Source organism: Monodon monoceros, unplaced genomic scaffold (genome assembly GCF_005190385.1).
Source record: "Monodon monoceros isolate NGI ecotype Baffin Bay Population unplaced genomic scaffold, NGI_Narwhal_1 Super_Scaffold_11, whole genome shotgun sequence".
Taxonomy (NCBI): Eukaryota; Metazoa; Chordata; class Mammalia; order Artiodactyla; family Monodontidae; genus Monodon; species Monodon monoceros.
Genome location: NW_021703767.1, coordinates 114,533,807 through 114,557,712, shown reverse-complemented (window position 1 = coordinate 114,557,712; position 23,906 = coordinate 114,533,807). Strand labels below are relative to the sequence as shown.

The window sequence follows — 23,906 nt, the reverse complement described above, 5'->3', positions numbered from 1 at the left end:
TAGAAAAGGTGATTACTATAGTAGACATAATATGATCCTCTTTTTTTTTTTTTTTTTTTGCGGTACGCGGGCCTCTCACTGCTGTGGCCTCTCCCGCTGCGGAGCACAGGCCCCAGACGCACAGGCTCAGCGGCCATGGCTCATGGGCCCAGCCACTCCGCGGCATGTGGGATCCTCCCGGACCAGGGCTCAAACCCACGTCCCCTGCATCGGCAGGCAGACTCTCAACCACTGCGCCACCAGGGAAGCCCTGATCCTCATTTTTATTAATATATAATACGATTTAAAGTCACATGTATATTTTCTCAGAGTAAAGCGTGGAGGACACAACAACATAAGTTGTGATTCTGGATTCAGGTAGAGTTGATACTTTTTCTTTTAGCCATTTTAAAATAATAAATGTGTATTACTTATAAAATAAATAATATACATTTTGTAAAATAAAAAAATTAATGATTAGTTTTAATCAGCTCATCACATTTGTATTAGCTTACCAGTGTCACAGAAATTATTCTAAAATCAACAAATAGTGATAGTTCTAAGATCAATAACAAGCATGATCTAATATTTCACAATGGCTTAAAATAATTTAAAAACAATGTTACATTTTGAAAATATTTCACAAATCCAAAATAGGAAAGTTCCGAAATGAATATGAGAGCTAGAGAACAGATGGATATATGAACTGAGAACTGACACATTTCAGGAAAAAATTAGAAAAGAAAAACTATTTCAGAATTAAAGAATAAAGTAGAAAGAACACAAAAGTGAACAGATCTTGTAAAAAACATGGTAAGGGAAATAAATGATGAAAAACAGAAAAGTGAAAAAATATGATAAAAAGGATTTCAGAGGAACAGGCATTTACATATGGCATACGTATATGCAGAGGAGATGTAATACCGAGAGAACAGAATGGAGTCCTTTGAAGAAAAACAAGCTCTGAAACAAAACAAACATTTAAAACCATAATTAGGGCTTCCCTGGTGGCGCAGTGGTTGAGAGTCCGCCTGCCAATGCAGGGGACACGGTCCGGGAAGATCCCACATGCCGCGGAGCGGCTGGGCCCGTTGAGCCATGGCTGCTGGGCCTGCGTGTCCGGAGCCTGTGCTCTGCAACAGGAGAGGCCACAACAGTGAGAGGCCCGCGTACCGCAAAAATAAACAAACAAAAAATAATAATAATTAAAGTTTTCTGAAATAGAAGAAAATGAAGTTACAGAACAGTCAACACTAAGACATTGCCTAATGAAACTTTTGGACTTTCAAAATAAGGAAAAATATCCTTTAGTTATCCAAGCAAAATAATTCCAATTGATCTACATGGGAGAGAAATCATATTGGCATCAGAATTTTAACCAGCAACATTATATACAACACCAAGATATTATGGAGAGAAAATATGGGTCAAGGATTTTATATTCAACCAAATTGTCCTTGAAGCATATAAGTACCACAAGTACAAACAACAAAACTCAGGAAATATTGTTCCTTCCTAAGGAATCTCCTAGACAACACACTTCAGACAACCATAAAATGACCTGAGAAGCTCTAATATTACAAAGAAAATATGAGAGAATAAAACACTAGACAATTCTTTCCCAAGGAATCTCCCACAAAATATACTTCAGACAACCAAAAAATGATCTGAGAAGCTTCGCCATAAGAAAAATATGGGGGAATGGAAGAACTGGTAAATCCAACTTTCCATAAAACAATATATGCAGTTTCTGCAATAAATCAATGACATGAAACAAAGAGCAGGGAGGTGACTTACATAACAACCAAAGGTACTATTATTAACTTGTTTTGATCCTGATTCAAACAAATTAACAATAAAAAGGCATTTTTAAACAATTAAGAAAACTGATTATGTATTAGTTATAGGATGTAATAGAGAATTATTATTAATTTTGTTAAGTACAACAATGTAAGAAAATGCCTGAATTTTTTTAGAGATACACACTTAAATGTTGTAAAGTGATACAGCTGGAATATTTAATACCCAAGAAAAAGAGAAAAAGTGATGAAGCTACTCTGCAAAATCTTGTTAACTACTGAATCTGGATCATGGGTATATGGAAGTTTACTGTATTATTCTTCTTTTATGCATGTCTGAAATTTTTCATAATTAAAAAAATAAAACTAGAGATATATCATCCAGATAACACAGAGGCATACTAGACAACCATGACAAAGACAACTGTTTTCTCCATCTTTGTCTCTGTTCTCTTCTCTCTCTCACACACACACACACACACACACACACACACACACACGATGCAGAGAATAGAGATACAAAAAGATAAACACAGGAAGAAAAAAAAGTACCTAAAAATAGACAATTCCCTTATCTAGTATGAACTGATCTTCCTAAATTAAAAATATTAAAGTGTAGAAATGTGCTAAGGGACAGGAGAGGAGAAAGCAATGGACTGACTTGGAAGTCATTTTGCAAATGTACCACATAGTATCTGTGCTTTTTCAGCAAATCATTTAACCTTCCTGAGCTTCACTTCTACAAGGGGATAATAGATGTCCTATCTACCTCAGAGACACTATAATGATCAAATGAGACCATACAGGAAACAATGCTTTGTATATTATAACCATGATATAAAGTAAAAGAATATTAATAATTAGGTATTTGTTATCTCTTGCCCAGATATATTTCAATTACTTAAAGTAAATATTTACTGCATATATCACCTTCTAATCCTTATTTTCTACATAAATGACATATCATATCACATTAACTTAATATCTAATGTTATACTCACTACTCCTGTGTAATAGCGTAGTCCAACTACATGACCTCTCAAAGTTCCAAATAAAACTGAATCTAGCTCTTCATCGCTCGTTAGGAAATCATCTGGAGGAATAATATCTTGGAATTCAAAACGCGGAAAGAAAGTTGGATATGAGAGGCGTGGAAAATTTCCATGGACTCCGTACTGGACAGTTTGCAAGTACTTCCAAACAGGATCTCTATTAAAAAAACAAAAAAAAAACAAAAACAACAAAAAAAAACCACACACACAGAAAAACAATACAATATTTAACCAAATATTTCTCAAAGACCATACCATATTTAAAGGCCAATTGTTTTCTCACATTTTACTTCAACAAATTAAATCTTATGTGGGAAGTGCTGTATAAAGATTAATCGCGTTCCTCTGGTTAAAGCAAGAATTGGAGTGACGGAGGTTTCTAGAAACCCTACCTGTTCAATAATGTGTCTTCTACCCTGAGGTATTCAAAGTGAAAACCCCAATAAGGGTTCACAAATCTCTTTCCTAGTCTGCATCACCTACTTAAACTGAAATATATGTGATGTAACTAATTATACACCAAAATTTCAATACATCTTGAGCTAGAAGAGACTTGAAAACACTGAACTTTTTTACACGAAGCCATTTATAGCTCTACAAATACATCCAGCAACCACTACTTTAATTCCCTTCGACTAGAACCCTTATTTTATTCAGGTACCCTAACGGTGCCATCATGGGAAGCTGACCTCAAGCCCCCGACTCCCGTTGGTTTAAGGGTAACCTCAACCCCCCGATGGAGAATTGTTTCCGGAACGGTTATGTAAACCAATTTGGACAATGAAAAGTAAGAGGAAGTCGGCTGGCAGACTTCCAGGAAGCTTCTACTTTGCTAAGAACGGAGAGAAGCTATTTCCCCTGCGTTCTCCTTGCACGTCACGCGTCCTGCTTTTGGCTCCTTTGCAGATATGTATTTGCACGTCTGTGCATACACATCAATTGTGAGGTGCTTGGGGACAGGGGCTGTCTTACCCGGCCCTTTCGGCCGAGCACAATGCCCGGCGCACAGTGGGTATCTCATGGGTGTTTTGTGGAATAAAGCACAGGGCGAGAAGAGACACCGGCTAAGGAGTGGAGCTCAGAGCCCCAGGCCCCCTACAGCCCTTAACAGAGATTTCCCCAAGGCCCTGGCAAGAGACTCGCCTGAGGAGCCTCCCCTCGCCCGCGGAGACTCTGCATTTATTTCTCCCGCGGCTACAGGAGCCGCCAGCGGGACGAACGCCAGCTGCGCAGCTCGCAAGAGGAACGCGAAGGAAACGCGGGGAAGGTCAGGTTCATCTGGGGACGCGGCCACGCCGTTACCCTCGGCGCCCCACCCCCTCCGCCCCCTTCACCCCCTTCACCTCTTGAACATCCAGGACATGGCGCTGAGTGGATGACGAGAGGTACTTAGGCGCCCGGTTTCGTTCTCGAGCCGCCTGGATAAGCCTCCTTCCAGACCCCGGGGCCGAAAAGCCTGGGACAGGTTCCGAGGGCCGAAGCAAGAGCGCGCTTCGGCAAGGTAAGACGCAGCAAGCCGAGCCAGACGTCGACGCCGTCTCCTTCCAGCAGCAATGTGAGAGGCCAGCGACGCTTTGTGACTGGCACCCGGAACGTCCAATCCCGAGGAGGAGCCTATGGAGACCAACCAAGCAGAGCACAGAAGGGTGAGCAACTCCGCCCCGCGCAGCGATTCAAAGACGGGAGGAGGGAGTCCCGGCTGCAGGGGCGGTTCCATCCGGGTTCTTCCCCGCCCCCAAGACAGGGGCGAGGGAAAGCCACGCGGTTCGAGGAGCCCGCCTGCAGTGCACAGGATGTACACGTTTCTGTTTGATTCCCCGACTCAATGAAAGGGCGACGCCTCTCCTTTCCGCTGTTTCCCTCAGGCCCTAAGCCTCGGCCCCATTCTTCAGGTCCTACCACCATCCTGCCTCTAATTTTCCCTTTATCTTATGGGACATGTAGTAGTGTCTTCCACTGCGTAAGCTCCTTTCCTTCGTTTATCTGCGGTGAATCCGGGTAGTTGCCCTCAAAATATGCATTTTAAGCCCCACGAGCGAATCAATGAGCCACACCGGGTACAGAGAGCTTAATCGCAATTTAGATTTATGGCGTTCCCCATCCATCTCTCCATCTCTCCCTCTCCCCCTCTCCCACCACCCCCACCTTTTGGGGGGGGGATTTTCATTTCTACTAGAGGAAAGCCATAAAATGTGATGAGAGCACAAGAACCTTGTTGGTGGCAGCTGGAAGTGGCCCAGCCTCCCCTGAGGGCATGTGGCTGTCCCTGCAGGGTGGGACGAAGCTGGTTTTCCTCGGGGAACTGTAGGGGTCGCTCCCGAGTGCTCCGTGGACGGCTTCTGAGAATCTGAGGAGACAGGAGAATTCAGCTTTGAGTGCGTGGGCCAGTTCGTCCTGCTGCCAGCCAAGGTGCTGGCAGGGCTGGTCTCTACGCCTTGGGAGCCTTGTGTAATACCTGGTTCAGCAACAGCACCGGGGTAAGAAGCTGGTGGTGGCCCTGACCTGTGCTTAGGGCTAGGTGTTAACTGTCAAGAGATGTGCAGGATTAAAGAGGAAATGTATTTGAGAAAGTGATTAGTATTGACCCTTGCCCTTCAAAGAGTGGTCCATTTCACACTTCCATCAGCAGAGTAAGAGAGATGGTCAATGAAACAGTTTTTCAGGAGGCATTTGTTCACTATCTTAAACTATTCGATCTGTAAATATGAAGCTGCAGTAGAATGAGAAATAAAATTTTCAGCAACTTATTACTTCATCTCACTAAACAGAAGGAAGATGAAGGGAGTGGCATTTCAAGTTATTTTAGTTATTTTTAAAATTAATTATTTATTTTCGGCTGCGTTGGGTCTTTGATGCTGCGTGCAGGCTCTCTCTAGCTGCAGCGAGCAGGGTCTACTCTTCATTGTGGTTTGAAGTCTTCTCATTGCGGTGACTTCTCTTGTTGCGGAGCACGGGCTCTAGGCACGCGGGCTTCAGTACTTGTGGTTCGCGGGCTCTAGAGCACAGGCTCAGTAGTTGGGGCGCGTGGGCTTAGTTGCTCCGCGGCGTGTGGGATCTTCCCAGACCAGGGCTCGAACCCGTGTTCCCTGCATTGGCAGGTGGATTCTTAACCACTGCACCACCAGGGAAGCCCTATTTTAGTTATTTTACTTTCTTCTGGAAGTATTATGAGGCAAATGGCAGTATAGTTCAATTTTGAATGTGCCAGATCTAAATAATTTCTTGAAAAATATGCCAGAAAATGCCCAAATTGAAAATGTTTTGTGTGTAAAGTTAATAAAGAAGTTATGCTCGTCAGACTGAAAGATAGATTTCAAATCTGGCAATACCTATCAGGTAAACCTGACCCTTTCAAGACTTGAAACCTATGAATAATGACTATCCCATGGTTAAAGAATGTGGATTGAATGAAGTAAAAATTTGTTATTTAAAGTCAACATTTTTGTCCATATTGTCACTATTTTACAGCTCAGATCTAGTAGCTGAACTTAAACTTGAATACTTTCATTTCATTGTTCTTTATTATTTTTAGTTTTAAAAAAGAAGTGCCATTTGTACTAGTTTGATTAAAATGTCACAACACTTACGAATTCAGACGGGAAAATGTTTTCTGAAAAATAAACATTTTTAACTGGAAAAAAGAGAATGGGAACTGTACAGTGGCTTATGTGTTGGACTGATGTGTAAGGAGGAGAGTGTCACAAAGAGGATAGTGAGGAAGATAAGGGCCAGATTACATAGAAATTTATGGTCTGTGGTAGAGTTTGTATTTTATGTTCAATGCAATAGAAATCCATTAAATGTTTTAACCAGGAGAATGACAATCTAGATTAGGCTTTAAAAAATTCACTCTGTCAGCTCTGTGAGAATGGATTATAGGGAACAAGAACAGAAATGGAGAAACTGGTTAGTTGATAATTAGAAAACGATTGTGTCCAGGTAAGAGATGATGATAGCTTGGAATGGGGAGGTGATGAAGCTAAGATGACCAAAAGGGTTTATTGATGGATTTGGATATGGGAGCTGAGGGAGGGGAAGGAATAAAAAATTCCTCCAGCCAGCCACCCAACTACTAGTCATAAGCATGCTTTCTCATCCTCTACCCCCCTTTATGCAAATTAAACATGTCATTCCCCTGTTTGATGCTGTGAGCATGCAATCAAAAGAATGGCATGGGGACTTCCCTGGCAGTCCAATGGTTAAGACTCCATGCTTCCACCGCAGGGGCACATGTTCTATCCCTGGTCGGGGAACTAAGATCCCACATGCCTCACAGCATGGCCAAAAAAATAAAAGATAATAAAATTAAATTTAAAAATTTAAAAAACACAAAAGAATGGCATGTATGGCTTTTTATAATGTCTCCTACTTCCCACTCCTGTCACTTCCCAACCCACCCTGCCTATAATGGCCTTCACATACATAACCATAAGGCCATTCTCACATCCAACAAAATTAATAATCAAACCTTGATGTCTTCTAATAACGAGTTCATAGTCCAATTTTCACAATTGTGTCAAAAAATGTTCTTTAATAGTTTGTTAACAAAACTAGAATTTTGAAGCCCTTGGCAAAGAAAATAACTTAAGAGTCTGACTTTCCAAAATTCTGGCTTCAATACAAAAACTTCCAAGTTTATATCATAACTAATAGATTCTGGAAGAATATATGATGTTGTAAGAACTTGCTATTTTTTCAATTCATTCACCCAAAAGGAGATAGAGACAAAGTTCAATGGAAGAGGATTTTGGGGAATGACGTAGGAGAGTTCAGAGAAAATCTCTAAGTGAATCTTAGGGAAAGGGCCTGGAATGCCTGGGCCAATTGCCACAGAACGAGGGATGGTAGTTTAGCAAAGTTCCTGGAGATCCTATGAGAAAAGGAAACTGTGACTCATTTTCCAGAGAGTAGCCTCAAGATTCTGCAGATCTTTTTTTTTTTTTTTAACATCTTTATTGGAGTATAATTGCTTTTCAGTGGTGTGTTAGTTTCTGCTTTATAACAAAGTGAATCAGTTATACATATACATATGTTCCCATATCTCTTCCCTCTTGCGTCTCCCTCCCTCCCACCCTCCCTATCCCACCCCTCTAGGTGGTCACAAACCACCGAGCTGATCTCCCTGTGCTATGAAGCTGCTTCCCACTAGCTATCTATTTTACATTTGGTAGTGTATATAAGTCCATGCCACTCTCTCACTTTGTCCCAGCTTACCCTTCCCCCTCCCCATATCCTCAAGTCCATGCTCTAGTAGGTCTGTGTCTTTATTCCTGTCTTACCCCTAGGTACTTCATGACTTTTTTTTTTTCTTAGATTCCATATATATGTGTTAGCATACGGTATTTGTTACAAATAGAACTACCATACAACCCAGCAATCCCACTACTGGGCATATACCCTGAGGAAACCATAATTCAAAAAGTGTCATGTACCACAATGTTCACTGCAGCTCTATTTACAATAGCCAGGGCATGGAAGTAACCTAAGTGTCCATCGACAGATGAATGGATAAAGAAGATGTGGCTCATATATACAGTGGAATATTACTCAGCCATAAAAAGAAATGAAATTGAGTTATTTGTAGTGAGGTGGATGGACCTAGAGTCTGTCATGCAGAGTGAAGTAAGTCAGAATGAGAAGATTCTGCAGATCTTAGAGAAAGCCTCAGAGATCAGAAGTGTGCCAGGGCAGGAAAGGAATAAAGGCTAATGAGGTAGTTCTGTTAAGGGGCCCAAAGGCCGTCCTGAAAATCCTACTGGAGTCTCTGGTGGGTCTCCAGGATCACAATTCTAGCAAGCAGAAGCAGAAGGCTGGTGCCTAAAGATGAGGTGGGATGAGTTATACCAGCAGTGGGTGGCCACAGAAGATGAATGAAGTCCAAACATAAGCCCCCTAGAGGGTTAGAGAAAGGAGACTGAATTTGAAACCTGAATTTAATTGACTTTAAGTCTTAAAATGACTTAACTACCTGGAAGTGACTAAATTAAGTTACCTCCCTTTAGGCAAACTGAAGGTTTAAGACAAATTAAGTTCAATAAAAAATTATGACGTTTTGTCCTTGCAAAGTCAGTAATTGAAATTAATACATGCTATACATCCATATACACACACACATCTCAATGAATTTACATCTAGATATTTATAGCAGATACCTCTAGCTGGTTGATAAGGGGATTTACATTTTCTTCTTTTTGCTTATATGAATGTAAAATATTCTCTGTATTTCACATGTATTGGTTTTTTGCTGTAAGAAAATAATAAAAGATACAAACTGAATGTCATAAAAAGATTATAGTTTTTCAACTTTCTGTTTTAATTCATTTTAGACTTGTAGAAAGGTTGCAAAATTAGTACAAAAAGTTACCTCGTATCTCTTACCCCATCAATTTTAACATACATGATCAAAGTACAATGATCAAAATCAGGAAATTAACATTGGTACAATAATATTTCTGAACCATTTTTGTAAATAAGACAAGTCAGAGGAAATGATAGAAAATAAAATCTTTTGTGACTTCGTTATTTACAACTGAATTTTCTTACACTTAATCAGGACTGCTACAGATCTGGGGGCAGATTCATGGGTAGAACAACAGCTGATGGGGTAGAGGAAGTAATGTAAAATGAATGCCAAGTAAATTATTAATGAAGTAATGTAATGAATATCTAGTGCCTGCCTTGAAGTAAGCATTCAATAAATGCTCTTATTATTATTACTATTATTGTTATAATAGAGTTATTATCTAATGAGTCTTCCAGCACTTAACAAGGAATATAGTTGATTGTGGCTTGTTTCCTGGCGCTCATCAGGAAGTTGTTCCTAAATACCAGAATAACACTGTTTCCAGAAGCCAATCGTTTTCCCAGGTGCAAGTCCTTGAAACAGACTGAAATGTTTCATCAAGAACCAGAAGACACTCTGATTCCCAACTCCCACCCTGAGAAATCTGTGGTGTTCCAGATAACAGAGGCCTTTCCCAGGAGATAATTGTTTCCTCCTCCTTTAGGGCCTTGGCTCACTTTGTGCTCCTACCTGGCTGAAGACCAGAGTTGCCGAAGAATTAGGCCTGCCTGGGATCTGTCCCCTCCTTTGCCTCGTGCCCAGGATCTTTGTCTCAGCTTCAGGAAAGCACCCCTCTGGTCTGTTAAAAAGAAAAACGTAGTCCAAAAATGGTGTCACTCATGCTAAAAGCCCATGATACCAAACCTAGTTTTAATACCTGATCTAATTGCAGTTTCAACCTCTCCCAGAAATGTCATCTTAATCCACCCATCTGGAATTTTCTGGTCAAGCACCAGTAAAGTAATCTGTTACTTGGGCCTTCTCAATCCCCCAGAGGAAGAGGAGGCAATCTGCATGATAAAACCCTTGCTGTTCCCTACCCTACCCACTCTACCCCACCCCAAAAAAGAAGATGTCCTGGCCTAAAAATAATCTTTTCTTTTGCTACTAGCTCCCTTGGCACCTCACCCTTCTTCCACCCCGCACATTAAACACCATGCAAACAAAAAAATAAAAGTCCACATCGGAGTAAAAGTCTTACTGTAATACAACTGCATAACTAGGATGTTGTTATCCTAGTAGGATTACATAATATATAAATAGCTACCTATTTACGAATATCCCCATTCAAAGAGGAAGGGAAGCATTACACGTATTACTGTTTTAGATTTCTATCCTTGAGGTGGTTGGAAGTCCCAAAACAAACACAACAAAATTACACATTTTTCTTCATCATCATTGAGGATTAATTATCCCAAAAGGCCTATAATCTAAATCCTCATTTCCTGATTCCCAGACTAGCATAATGTTTTCCCCCAGATTATACAATTTAATCTAATAATTGAAAATATACACAAAGAGATTAAAAGCACACGAAAATTAAGTTTTTAAAAAATGCCAAAAAACAAAAAAGGAATTAATAAGTGGCATCACACTACAGACTAAACTTAGCTAAAGACACATAATTGTTTTTCTTAAACTACAGGTATTTGAGAAAGTACTTGTGAAATTAACAGTTTATAAAAATAAGGTAAAAATTTCAGGTGGGAGTAGAGACCGTTCTTAGGCTGAATCATACATGAGGTAAATTTTCAAGCCGTTTCACTTTGCTTTTTTCCTCATGCTGGCTTCAAAGTTATCCCTGGGGCACAAAATTATTCTCAGTTAAGAACCACTGCCACCTACACATGACTTTAAATTCTATCTGTATGCTGATCACTCCCAAATGTGTATCTCTAACCCCAGCTTCTTCTATGAGCTCCAGACTCATATGTAACAGACATCTTAAATTTACAAAGCTGGACTTACAAACAGGACTCTATTTTTTTTTTCGCCGGAACAGGCGGCTTGTGGGATCTTAGTGCCCCAACCAGGGATTGAACCCAGGCCTTCAACAGTGAGAGTACAGAGTCCTAACCACTAGTCGGCCAGGGAATTCCCTGAAACAGGACTATTAATTCCACCTCTCCCCTTCCTCAACGCACTAATTCTTCTGGTTTCCCCCATTTCAGTAAACAGCATGTAAAAACACTTGTAGTCACCCTTGTATCTTCTCTTGCTCTCACAGCACACATTTTATCCCTCCTATTAGATCTATCTCCAAAATATAACACAAATGTACCTAATTCTCTATTATCACCCTGTCCAAACCACTGTTTTCTCACCTGAACTGCAATATTGCAATGGTCTGAATGAACTCCTTCCCACCTTCTGTTTTCCTCATCTAACCCTACTCCTAGTTCCATTCTTCATTCAGCAGCCAGAGAGATCTTTTTATAATGCAAGTGATATCATATCCCCTTGCTAAAAATGGTCCAATAAATTATCTTTGCCTTAAAATGAAATCCAAATTCTTCCACAGTATATTAGTATCTAGCCCTGCCTCTCTCTTTTTTATCTCACTTCATTCCACATTTCCCTGGGCTCCTGATGTTCTAGGAATACCGGCCCTCTTTCTGTTTTTATGGCATAGGTACCTCCAAGCTTGTTCAGGCCTCCAAGTTTGTTCCGGCCTCCAGGCTTCTGAAATTCCTGTTCCCTTTGTGTGGACCCCCAGACCTTTCCATGCTGGGCTCTTCCTCACGTTTCAGGTCTCAGCTCAAAAGCCACCTCCTCAGAAAGGCCTTCCTTGACTAAATGAGTACTTGACTAAAATACTCATTGCTCACTTACCCTCTCTCCCAGGGGTTAGCAAACTTGTTCCATAAAAGGCTAGCGAATAAATATGTTCAGCTTTGTCTACACAACTCTGCTGCAGTAACAGAAAAGCAACCATGGACAGTGCTTAAATGAATGGGAGTGGCTGTGTCCCAATAAAACTTTATTTACAAAACAGACAGCAGGCCATAGTTTGCTTGCCCTTACTCTATCACATTATCCTGCTATATCATCTTCATAGAACTTACAACTAACTGGAATTACCCTGTTCGTTTTCTTGATTACTTCCTGTCTCCTTTCCCTAGATAAGCTCCACCAACAAAAGGACCTTATGTTGTTCACAGTTTATATCCTGCAGTACCTAGAAGATAGTCTAGGTGCTCAGTAATTTTGTTGATTGAATCCATGAAGTAAATTAACTTTCCCTGCACTTGATATAATTAATGAAATCACTTAAAAACCAGATTCGATTCTACATAAAAGATGCTTCCTCTTACAGTTGCTTACATTAATACAATTAATTGAAAGAAGATAATTGGTAACCCCCAAAAACTTCTCAGAAACTTATCGAAAACTTTTTCTTAGATATGTCAGACAATTTATCCAAATCACTCCTGCTTCCAATCAGATCTTTTTCTCTACATTTATACAAAATACACCTATATTTTTACTTTTAAAGAAAATAGTCATACAAATCTGACAACCTTGACAAAAGTTGTATGTCTAGAGGACAGCAAGGGAGGTCTCCTTCACCAGAGAACCTGAGATAAATCACATCTCCTTCTCATCCCATAACCAATTAGTCTCCCAATTCATATTCTTCTTTCCTTGTCCTCCTTCTGCCATTCCTTAGGCTTTGGCACTTAGAATTTGTACATTTCTTGCATAGACCAACCACAGTCAGCTTTCTGCTCATTCTGTAGTTTTTATGGAGGTGCTACTGATGCTTTTAATATTCTTGGGGGCATTTTTAGTCCTCCTCAAAGTGTTCCTCAAAGCGGTCCATGTAACATGGAAATTTTGAATAGAAGATCCCTGTGTAATTAGCGGTTAGTGTTCAGACTTAAAAGTTTCACATTATCTTTTGGGTAGAAGAAGTTGTGAGGTAATTTTTTGAATTTAGATCTAAAATTCACTCCACTTGTCTTCCAAATGAAAATTTATACAACTCTTAAAATAGGCACTGAATGTTACTGTATTTTTATCTCCTGAAGCTGGAGGTAGTAAAACCTGAGAATACATGCTATAAGAAATAAGGGCTACACTTAGCCTATTCAAAAAATATTAAGTCAGAGGCATAATGGATGGTTAAAGTATGATTCTTCTAGGATTTGTCAAAATTAGAGAGGTCTCTTCTCTCCAGGCGAGAACATATCTTAATTTCCCCCTCAGGCCTCTCTATTTTATTGCATTAGCTAAGACAGCACAAAATACTGTTTGTATTCAATTTTTCATTTAGTAATTTGAAAAATATTTCTTGGTCACCTCCTATGTGACAGAGCCTTCTACTAGACACTGGAGGTGTTAAGTAGCTGACAATCTAGTTTATGTGTGGAGGTCATTATACTGTCACACTGATTCAATTCCCATCTGCTTGTCACAGGAAAATAGACTGGGCTGCCGAACTGATCAGTCATTGGGAAGAACAGTTTAGAAGAATAAACGTCCTGGGGCCATAAGGGCCTCCCAAGTGTTAGCTATATGGGAGGTTCTGCTGAATGACAACCCCCTCTCCCTCCATTGCCCAATGCAGCCTCTATCTGTCCTTTCCCTGACACCAGCGATACTTGTAAGTAAGCAGCTTGGACCCCTGGGTAGGTCTGAGAAACAAACAGTAACAAAGGCCGCCTCTATTTGGGAAGATTTCTCCAGGTGTGGAAATCCCTCAGGAACTTAAAAACCTCATACAATCCCCAGAGAAAAACCATCCCTCTACCACCATCTCCTCCAAGCCAATAGGCTAAGATTTGCCCTGCTATAGGCCCCCTTCAGTTACCTCACATCTGGGAACCAGTCCAGAGGGAGATGGAGACTTAGGGCTTCTTCTGAAATGGAAGTCCCCCACTCTCTGCTCACTTGAGGTCTCCTCTGTACTCTTCTCTACTTCTGATGGGAATAAAACCATTAGCCTAGTTTTCACTTCTCCGTCCCTGTGGGTAAACTAGGTCCCTTCTATCTTCCTCCTGCCAAGGACCTGTGTTACAAGCCCTGTGGAGCCTCTCCTCAGCTTGGCCAACAAGAGTCTGCCTAACAGGGAAGGCCCTTACCTGCCCTGGCTCAGCCTGGCACTGTCTGTGTCCCCAGCCCGCCTCTAGGAGAGCATGAGAAGAAAACAACTTTTTGGTTTCCCTGTCATTTCCCAGTTTGTCCCCCACCTCCACCCCAAATATGTATGCTGACAGTTCTGCGGTTAGAAGGAAGCTGTGTTTGTTAACTTCTTCACCATAACCTCCATCTGGTTAAATCAACACAAATAAATCCTGATCTCCCACATCCCCACCTCACCACCATACTTGCATTTCCAAATCTTGTAAGATGTGTTATCTCAACCCTTCTTTCCACTTCTCCTGAAGCTGTCATACTGGGTTCCTCTCTTCTAAGGAGGCATCTCTTATCTCCAGGTGCCATCATCCATGGACAGACACACTAGAAATCCTTTAGTATTTAAGAGTCATGTTTAAAGTGTCACATCCTCCTTACAAAGTCACTCCCTAAGCAGTTGCCTTTTGGAAGCTAAACCAAGAGAGGTTAAATTACTTGTTCAAGACACACGGTGAGGGACTTCCCTGGTGGTCCAGTGGTTAAGAACCCACCTTCCAATGCAGGGACCGTGGGTTCAATCCCTGTTTGGGGAACTAAGATCCCACATGCCTCAGAGCAACTAAGCCTGTGTGCCGCAACTACTGAGCCTGCATGCCGCAACTACTGAGCCTACGTGCTCTGGAGCCTGCACCACAACTAGAAAGAAGCCCGTGTGCTGCAGCAAAAGATCCCACGGGCCGCAACAAAGATCCTGAGTGCCGCAACTGAGACCCGATGCAGCCAAATAAATTTAAAAAAAAAGAGAGAGAGAGGGAAGCACATGAGGCTAAAGCCAAGTTTCTAAAAAAAAACAGAAAAAATGAAAAACAGCACATGGTGAAAAGGAACAGACCCTGCTGTGTGTAAGGGGAGGGGTGAGGAGCTTAGATCCCAGAAAGGGACATAAGCTTGATTTTTTTGTGTCCTCCCTGTTTAACACAACATGTGCATTTGTGTAAATGTTATGTCTGTTTATCGGGAAGATTGTGAGTCCACATGCACATGTTGTACACGTGGCTAGGAATCTCCTTTAAGTTTACGTTTACAATGAGATTACTTATAAATAAGGACATCTTTGTATAAGAATGTTCGGGTACACGTGTGTGAATTTCCCTATCATGAAACTGGCACCTTGATACCCCACGACGGCCCAAAGGAATCCATCATCCCCCATACATCAATAACCATTCTTTTTCTAGCCCATCTCCTACATATATCTCATTGCCATAATATCATCTATCTCCACTGCTCCTACTCTAGCCCAGGCCATTATCATTTCTTCCCACGAATGCCTGACTCCAACTTCAACTCCTCCAATTGGCTTCACAGTGGTGCCCAGTTTTTCTAATATCCGATTCAGAGCAGGTAAGGTCTCTGCCTCAGCTCTAATGTCCCCACACTGCTCTGGGGATAATAGTCACGTTGCTCAATTCCGCTTTAGGTGGTCCTTCTCCCCCGCCCCCCTCCCCTTACCTTCATCTCTCTCCCTACAAAATGGTGACGTTGTGTTGATCACTTCCGCTCTGTTCTTTGGCCCTGTGGGCGATTCCTCCACCAGGGACCTTGGCCCTGGCTGCAACGGAGCAGGACCCTATGGGGCTTTCCCGGGACAGGCCTTCCCCCGTATCCTCTGCTGTGGCTCCTCTCTGAAAGGCCTAGATAATAGCATTTGATGCACATTTCCTGAGTGGTTTTGCAGATGTGAAACCCCACCACCGCCACCGAATGGAACAACTACTGGATGACCAAGAGCACAGATCCCCAGGCCTCCTGGAGCCTAAGGACTGATAATGTTAACCCCTGTGACACCACCCTGCTGCCTCACCATCAGCCAATCAGAGAACTGTGCACAAGCTGATCACGTGCCCTGCGACCACCCACCCCTCTCCTGGCCTTTAAAACGCTTTGCCGAAATCCTTTGCGGAGGCTTTTCAGGGCCTAAGCCACCTCTCCTCCTTGCCTGGCCTTGCAATAAACCTTTCTCCGCTCCACACTACGACGTTTCAATTTGTTTGGCCTCACTGTGCGTGGGGCACACGAACTTGTGTTAACATGGCCACATGCCTTGCCGAGTTCTTGCCTATCGGGCCTTCAGGTTTCAGGTAGAACCTCAAACGCTCAAGGAAACCTTCCCCACCCACATGCTTCTGCCCAACGCAGCAATTAAAACGCGTGCTCTTTGACCTACATGGTTTCGTCAGTTTGCCTGTTAGCTCTTTCCAGATTGCGAGCTTTGGAAGGACTAAATCCTATCCTGTAGGAAAGTCAGATACAGCCACCGTTAAGAGGCAGAGGGAGGAGCAAAAGCTGCGCATGCCCACCGGCTTGCCTTCAGGCTGCACCAATCCAAGCCTCAGGGGATGACCTCACTGCCTACCGCCCGCGAGATCAAGCACCAGGCTCCAAAGTGCAGTGACTCGCAGGAGTTTGGCAGGCTATCCAGAGCCCGAAAACTACTATTCCCAGAATCCTCTGGGAGTGCAACTGCTTCATCCGGACCTATATTTTCCAGACTTCCCCGAAAGGGTTTCGCTCAGAGTTGAAAGTTCGTTAGGTCATGGTGTATTAGAAGGTCCGGGAAGGGGATATGGGAGAGGGAGTACAAGAGGTGGGGATTGCCACAGCTGCGCCTGAAGCTGCCTAGTGCCTGGCGGAGGCATGGGTAGAAGACCTGGGGGTTTTCCCCAACTCACGCTGGCCTGAAAGGTTTTATTGGTTCCCAAGGGTCCCAGTGCCCTGGGTATCATGCCTTGGTGGCCACTGGGCATCTATTGCAGAAGGAGAGGTAGAAGCAGTGGCGCGGCTGGCTGTTTTCAGTCTCCAAGGAAGCTATCTGAATGGGGCCCCAGATTCCCCTTCTCCCTTGCTCCTGCTCCTCAGTCACAAATTCCACTCCATTTCTGCTTCAGGGACTCAACTCTGCCAGTGTGGGTACAAGGATCCACCCTACCCCCACCCTCCAGTCCCTAAATCTTCAACCTCTACTGGTATACTAGCTTCTTCCTTCAGACGCTACGACCCCATACTTTGCCCTTGTACTTACCTCAGCATCACTCCATATTACCTCATAGTGAGAATGTCATACCTCTAGGGTCTCATTAGAGCTGGGGCTCTAATGAGAGATTAGATTAGCCAGGCGTTTTCAGAAGCCTGCCTGGAGAGGACAGTTCTGTACTTGGGTCTCAGTTTCCCCACCTGATATGAAGCCTCTTGGATTCAAGACAGAGAGAATGGGGTGTGTTGAGATGGATGGTCTAGGCAATACCTTATGTTGAGCCTTATTCTCTCCATTTGTAAAATGGTTAACCTTAACCAGAAGGCCCAGTCAGTCAGACTTCCCTTGCCAACAGCGCAACCTTTGTCTTCTACCCCACAGGAGAAATCAAAACTGTAGGGCATAGAGGAGAGAGATCATCACTCCTCTCCAGGCACTTCTGGCTCAGATCAGTTATGTGACTGTGTTTGGCATTTGCAGGAATCAAGGTCATGCTTAGGAACTAGAAATAGACCTTGGAAACTATTGATGCACACTGGTGGTGCTCATACTGGGAAGTTGTGAAGATGAGACCACGCTGAGGGAGAATGCCGTTGAGAGGAAGGGGAAGTTGGCGGACCAGTCAAGTTTCAGTTCCACAGCTATCGATGATTCTTGTGTGATCTTGGTCAACTTACTCTCTATTTCCCTTTTTGGATAATATGTGTATGTGGCAGAGGGGCATGGAGTAGTGGAGAGTGGTCATTGACACCTTTTCCCTGTGTTAACAGCATTCCCACAGGGACAAAATTAGATTTTTACTTCTCATTCTCATCTCATCAAAATTTATTTTATTTCTCATCACACCACCAGAGGTCACTATTGACCATTTGTCTGAAAAGCAGTTAACGCAGTTCACAACTTGAAGACAGCCCTGGTACTTTCAATAGTTTAATACACATTACTTAGAAAAATGAAACAATGTCCCAGGTAAAGGCTTTGATTTATACAGCACCCTAAACACAAAAGGAAAAGGAGTCTGTTAAGACAGTGGTTCCCAAACTTTGTTGCAAACGGAATCTTTAAAAGATACTGATGCCTGTGCAAAGATGCTCAACATCACTAATTGGAGAAAGGCAAATCAAAACTACAGTGAGGTACCACTTAATACCGGTCAGAATGGCCATCAACAAAAAGTCTACAAATCATAAATGCTGGAGAGGGTGTGGAGAAAAGGAAACCCTCCTACACTGTTGGTAGGAACGTAAACTGGTGCAGCCACTATGGAGAACAATATGGAGGTTCCTTAAAAATCTAAAAATAGATGCACCATATGATCCAGCAATCCCACTACTGGGCATATGTCTGGAAAAGATGAAAACTCTAGTTCAAAAGATACATGCACCCCAATCTTCATAGCAGCACTATTTACAATAGCCAAGACATGGAAGCAACCTAAATGTCCATCAACAGATGCATGGATAAAGAAGATGTGGTATACACACACACACACACACACACACACACAATATAATGAAATATTACCCAGCCATAAAAAGGAATGAAATAATGCCATTTGCAGCAACATGGATGGACCTGGAGATTATCACGCTAAGTGAAGTAAATCAGACAGAGAGAGACAAATCTCATATGATATCACTTATATGTGGAATCTAAAATATGATACAAATGAACTTATTTACAAAACAGAAATAGACTCACAGATATAGAAAACAAATTTATGGATGGTTACCAAAGAAGAAAAGGAGGAGGGATAAATTTGGAATTTGGGGTTAACAGAGACACACTACTATAAATAAGATAAACAACAAGGACGTATTGTAGCACAGGGTTAATCAATGAATTGGGCATGGTGTGATTTTGAGAGAAACTCTCCATTTCTGTAGAAGTCATCAAACTGACCTAAGCACTAAAAGTAGTAAGATTTACTTGAGCAAGAGTTTAAGATCTTTGTGTCACCTTATTGTCCAAGTGCCAGTCTCTGAATGCCCTACCTTTGCACATTCTGGGGTCTAAGTGCCAGACCATCAGTGGAGATGAGGGATGCCCAGTGAGTCCCCGGCAATCTTCCAAGATCTCCACAGGTGGAACCCGCTTCTGCTTGAGGCCTCTAAAATTCCTATTAATAACAAGGTTTCTATTAAGATATTATGTCTCTAGTTTCAGTTGTGATTATTGCTCTTGCTTTCAGCAAACCCATAAAGAAGAAAAGCGGGTGTATATGGCCTCCAGGCTGGCATCTGCTGAGATGTTTGTCTTCTCTGTTGCTCTTCCATAGTCAGTCTTCTGCCTGTGACTGCAAGGCTTTTTTCATGTTGTTCCCTTCCTTACTTCCTTCCCCTCCAGTCTAGGACTGTGGGAAACCAAAGGGGCTGAGTATGGCCCTCCCCATCTCCCCACTATCCTTGGCTGCCCTGGGGTACACAGGGAGGCATGAGGCTGCTCAGACCCCATTGTCTGTCTATCCTCAGCTCAGTACTGCTTCTGCAGGGCATTTGGCATCTCTGCCTGCCAGCTCTTTATTTTGCTTTTGTTGTTGTTTTCTGGTCCTCACCTCTTGGATTCTTTAGAGTTTTTTTATTTCATCCTCCCCTGGGCCCCTCTTGTGTGATGGTGGGGAAGCTGGGTTTGGGCAGAGCCAGGACCCCTTTCAGGGACACATACCTGCTTTTAACTCCTTTGCTTCCCTCAAACTCTCCCTCTCTCACCTTAATTTAGCACACTTCGAACAGTCAATGGTTTGGGAGGCAACTGGTCCCACCTGATGGCATAATTTCCCAAATCTTTTTGTCCTATAAACCCATCTAAACTTTTAAAACTTAAAAGACATGAATTAGATTCTCTGGTTCTGCTGTGTCATCCTTTCCCTGAGGGTGGTGAGTATATAATTTCCTGGTTCCCACTGCCTAAATTGGGGGAAAGAGTCTTGGTCACAGAAATATCGTAGAAATAGCAGTTAAGATACCAACATATAAAAGAATAAAGGAATGTGTGGGCCACCTGCCATGTGCTGAGCACAGTGCTAAATGTTTTAAATGAATTATCTCATTTAATCCTCTCAACAACTCTTTATGGTAGAAAATGAGGAAACTGAGGCAGTGAGAGATTAAATAACTATGAGACCATAAGGGTCCCATTCAACTGGGTCCAAGCTCATTCATTCACCAAATACTTATCAAGCACCTACTGTATGTCAGGCAATATTCTAAGTGTTGGGAATATAGCTGTGAAGAAGATAAAGTCTCTACTCCTAATTTGCTTCTTTTCTAGTGGAGGAGAAAGACAAAAAGCAAACATGTATGTATAACACATATTATATATATGTATAATATGATGCTAGATAGTGATAAAAGGTAAATAAGAATGAGAAAAGTAAGATAGGGTGAGGTGATAATACCAGAAATCTGGGGTGGAGGGTATGTTACATGGACTGTCAGGGAAGTGATATTAGGAAGGACCTAAAAAGAAGCAAGGCAGTAAGTCATGGGAAGACCTGGGAATAAGTTCTAGGCACAGTGAACAGTAAGTGCTAAGATCCTGAGGTGAGAATGAGCGGGGGATGTTCAGGGAACAGAGAGAGGGCGTCTTTGTGCAGGGTGCAGTGAAAGAGAGTGGTAGGAAATGGGGTTGAAGAGAGATAATGAGGTTGGACCGATAATGTAGGGTCTTTCAGGCCGAGCTAAGAAATTTTAGTTTTAATCTGAATATCATGGGAAACCATTAAAATGCTTTGAGTATGAAGGTGATACTCTCTTTTTTTAAAAAATTGAAGTATAGTTGATGTACTATAAGTTACAGGTTTACAGTATAGTGATTCACAATTTTTAAAAGTTATACTCCATTTATAGTTGTTATAAAATATTGGCTATATTCCCCCTGCTGTGCAGTATATCCTTGCAGCTTATTTTATACCTAATAGTTTGTACCTCTTAATACCCTACCCCTATATTGCCCCATCATTCTTATTTTAAATGTTTGAAGTAATATTTATGAAGTACCTACTATGTAATTGAGGTTCATACGATGATCTTTACTTTGCCTCTAAGGAGCAGTATGATTTGGGGTAAGTCTCTTAGCCATTATATGTCTTGTGGTCTTTAAAAGAATTCCACATATTCAAAATATACAATCTGATAAGTTATGACATATGTACACACCCACAAACCCATTACCAAAATCGAGATAATGAGCATATCCATCATTTCCAAAAGTTTACTTGTGCTCCTTTGTAATCTCTCCCTCACATCCCTGCACCCCACTCAGACCCAGGCAACCACTGCTGTCTGTTACTATAGATTAGCTTGTATCTTCTGGAATTTCATATAAAAAATTATTTATATAAATAATAGTAAGTGCTATTTTTGTCTGGCTTCTTTCACTCAGCATAATTATTTTGAGATCTATCCATGTTGCTGTATTTATCAAGAGTTCATTCCTTTTCATTGCTGAGTAGTATTTTCATTGTATGGATAAAACAAAATTTGTTTATCCATTTACCTGTTCATGGATATTTGGTTTTTTTCCCAGTTTTTGACTGTTACACATAAGGCTGCTATGAAAATGTGTATGCAAGTCTTTTAAAGGGTACACACCTTCAGTTCTCTTGGGTAATCATCTAGGAGTAGAATGGTTGGATCATATGGTAGGTTTATGTTTAAGTTTTTAGGAGGCTGCCAAACTGTTTCAAAAGTTGTGCCATTCGACATTCACATTGTTGCTCCATATCTTCACCAAAACTTGTTATGATGGGTCTTTTAAATTTTAATCATTATAATAAATGGTCTCCAATGGTGCTTTTGACTTGCATTTTTCTAATGACTAATGACATTGAACACATACTGGAATTCTAATACCCAGTGTGATGGTGTCAAAAGGTGGAGCCTTGGGAGGTGATTAGGTCATGAGGGTGGAGCCCTCATGAATGAGATTAGTGTGTTTTTGTTTGTTTGTTTTGTTTTTTGTCACAGGCTTGTGGGATTTTAGTTCCCCAACCAGGGATTGAACACAGGCCCTTGGCAATGAGAGTGCAGAGTCCCAACCACTGGACCACCAGAGAATTCCTGAGATTAGTGCTTTTATAAAAGAGATCCCACAGAGTCCCTAGCCCTTTCCAGCAAGTGAGTACAGAGCAAGAAGTAAGCAGTGTGCAAACCTGAAGAGGACCCTCACCCAGCTATTCTATGCACCTTGATCTCAGACTTTCCAGCCTCCAGACTGTGAGAAATTTCTGTTGTTATAAGCTGCCCAATTGGTGGTATTTTCTTATTGCAGCCCAAGTGGATTAAGACAGTGGCCATCTGCAAGCTAAGGAGAGAGACCTTAGGAGAAACCAGAACTGTAGACACCTTGATCTTGGACTTCAAGCCTCCAGAACTGTGAAAAAAAAATTTTGTTTTTTAAGCCATCTATTCTGTGGTATTCTGTTATGACTGACCTAGCAGACTAACATAGCCTCCGGTAAGGAAATGATGACATGCCCACTGCTGCCCCTGCATTTGTAACAGGAATAGACAGCTCCTGTTTACAGCTATGGACAAACATGGAAACCAGGCACATTCCCCACCTTCCCTTGGCTGGCATGTCTAGTCCCTAAGAATCTTAGATGAGCCAGGTGCAGGTGTAAGGGAGAAGTGGCCATCTCTAGAAGGGATTGGAGTTCCAGGCTTTGAGCAAATCTCACTTCTTCCTCCAAAACAGACATTTTTAATGTAGGTGAAATTAAAATAAAATTGTAATTTTAGTCTTGAAATTTTAATTTAGTACTGAAATTGTCATTTTCAGGCTTGAAGCAGAAAATTAATCAAAAGAGGGTCATAAGGCAGGTATTTGTGGAGACGGGGGTATTCATGAGTGTTGTACATAAAAAAATGAGTTGTGGGCTGTGTTAGGCTAGCTGTTTTCTATAGGAGCCTTCTCTGAGTTTTCGGCCCCAGTTGGGGCTGACCAGAGCAACTTCCTTGTCCACTTCTTGGCCTCACTGAGTTTGGTGAACTGTAGTCTCCCAGAAAGTCCCTATTGGTTGGCTGAAGGAGAGGATATTACTTAGGGCAACTTTATTCATCTAGAGCAGCGGTCCCCAACCTTTTTGGCACCAGGGACTGGTTTCGTGGAAGACAATTTTTCTACGGACCGGGTTAGGGGGAATGGTTCAGGCAGTAATGGGAGCACTGGGGGGCGGCAGATGAAGCTTCGCTGGCTTGCCCGCCACTCACCTCCCGCTGTGCGGCCCGGTTCCTAACAGGTCGGGGACCGGTACCGGTCTGCAGCCTGGGGGTTGGGGACCCCTGATCTAGAGGGTTTAGGAAATGGAGGTAGAGTTTAATTGACTTCAATCCAATCGCACCTAATCTGTAAATTCTTAGAAGAGCTCATGAGGGCGATGAAAGGAAATTTAGCTTTTTCTTTTCAGTTCTCTTCCTGTGTGCCAAAAGACAGCATCCCTCAATCCATACTGTACTTACATTTTTTTCTGGATGAATTGGAAAGAGTAGCTCCAATACCCGCTTCATCTAAATCTGCTTTTTTTTTTTTAAATTGGAATTTGCAACCAGGAGCTCCACATTGAGATGTCAGGAATAGGTACAGAATATAGATTAGAGGATAGTTTTAGGAGCACTGGA

At 42.0% G+C, this 23,906-nt stretch overlaps 2 protein-coding genes across 7 annotated transcripts in view; one reads left to right on the top strand and one right to left on the bottom strand.

Moving 5' to 3' along the window:
• The window catches only part of HLTF (helicase like transcription factor), a 58,980-nt gene extending 54,611 nt beyond the window's left edge, over positions 1 to 4,369 (bottom strand). For 3 of the 6 annotated variants that reach the window (XM_029214513.1, XM_029214514.1, XM_029214515.1), the window contains exons 1-2: positions 4,174 to 4,369; positions 2,780 to 2,987 (exon numbers count right to left, since the gene is read on the bottom strand). In XM_029214513.1, the coding sequence (XP_029070346.1) occupies positions 2,780 to 2,987; positions 4,174 to 4,193 (228 nt within the window). In that variant the 5' untranslated portion in view covers positions 4,194 to 4,369. Of the gene's footprint in view, positions 1 to 2,779; positions 3,532 to 4,173 lie in introns of those variants that run through there. The other 3 variants (XM_029214510.1, XM_029214512.1, XM_029214511.1) reach the window with 2 other exon arrangements.
• Positions 4,370 to 4,403: 34 nt separating this feature from the next.
• HPS3 (HPS3 biogenesis of lysosomal organelles complex 2 subunit 1) overlaps positions 4,404 to 23,906 on the top strand; it is a 65,029-nt gene continuing 45,526 nt past the window's right edge. The window contains exon 1 of the mRNA XM_029214556.1: positions 4,404 to 4,476. The gene's annotated coding sequence lies outside the window, so the exon portion shown is untranslated. The remainder of the gene's footprint in view (positions 4,477 to 23,906) is intronic.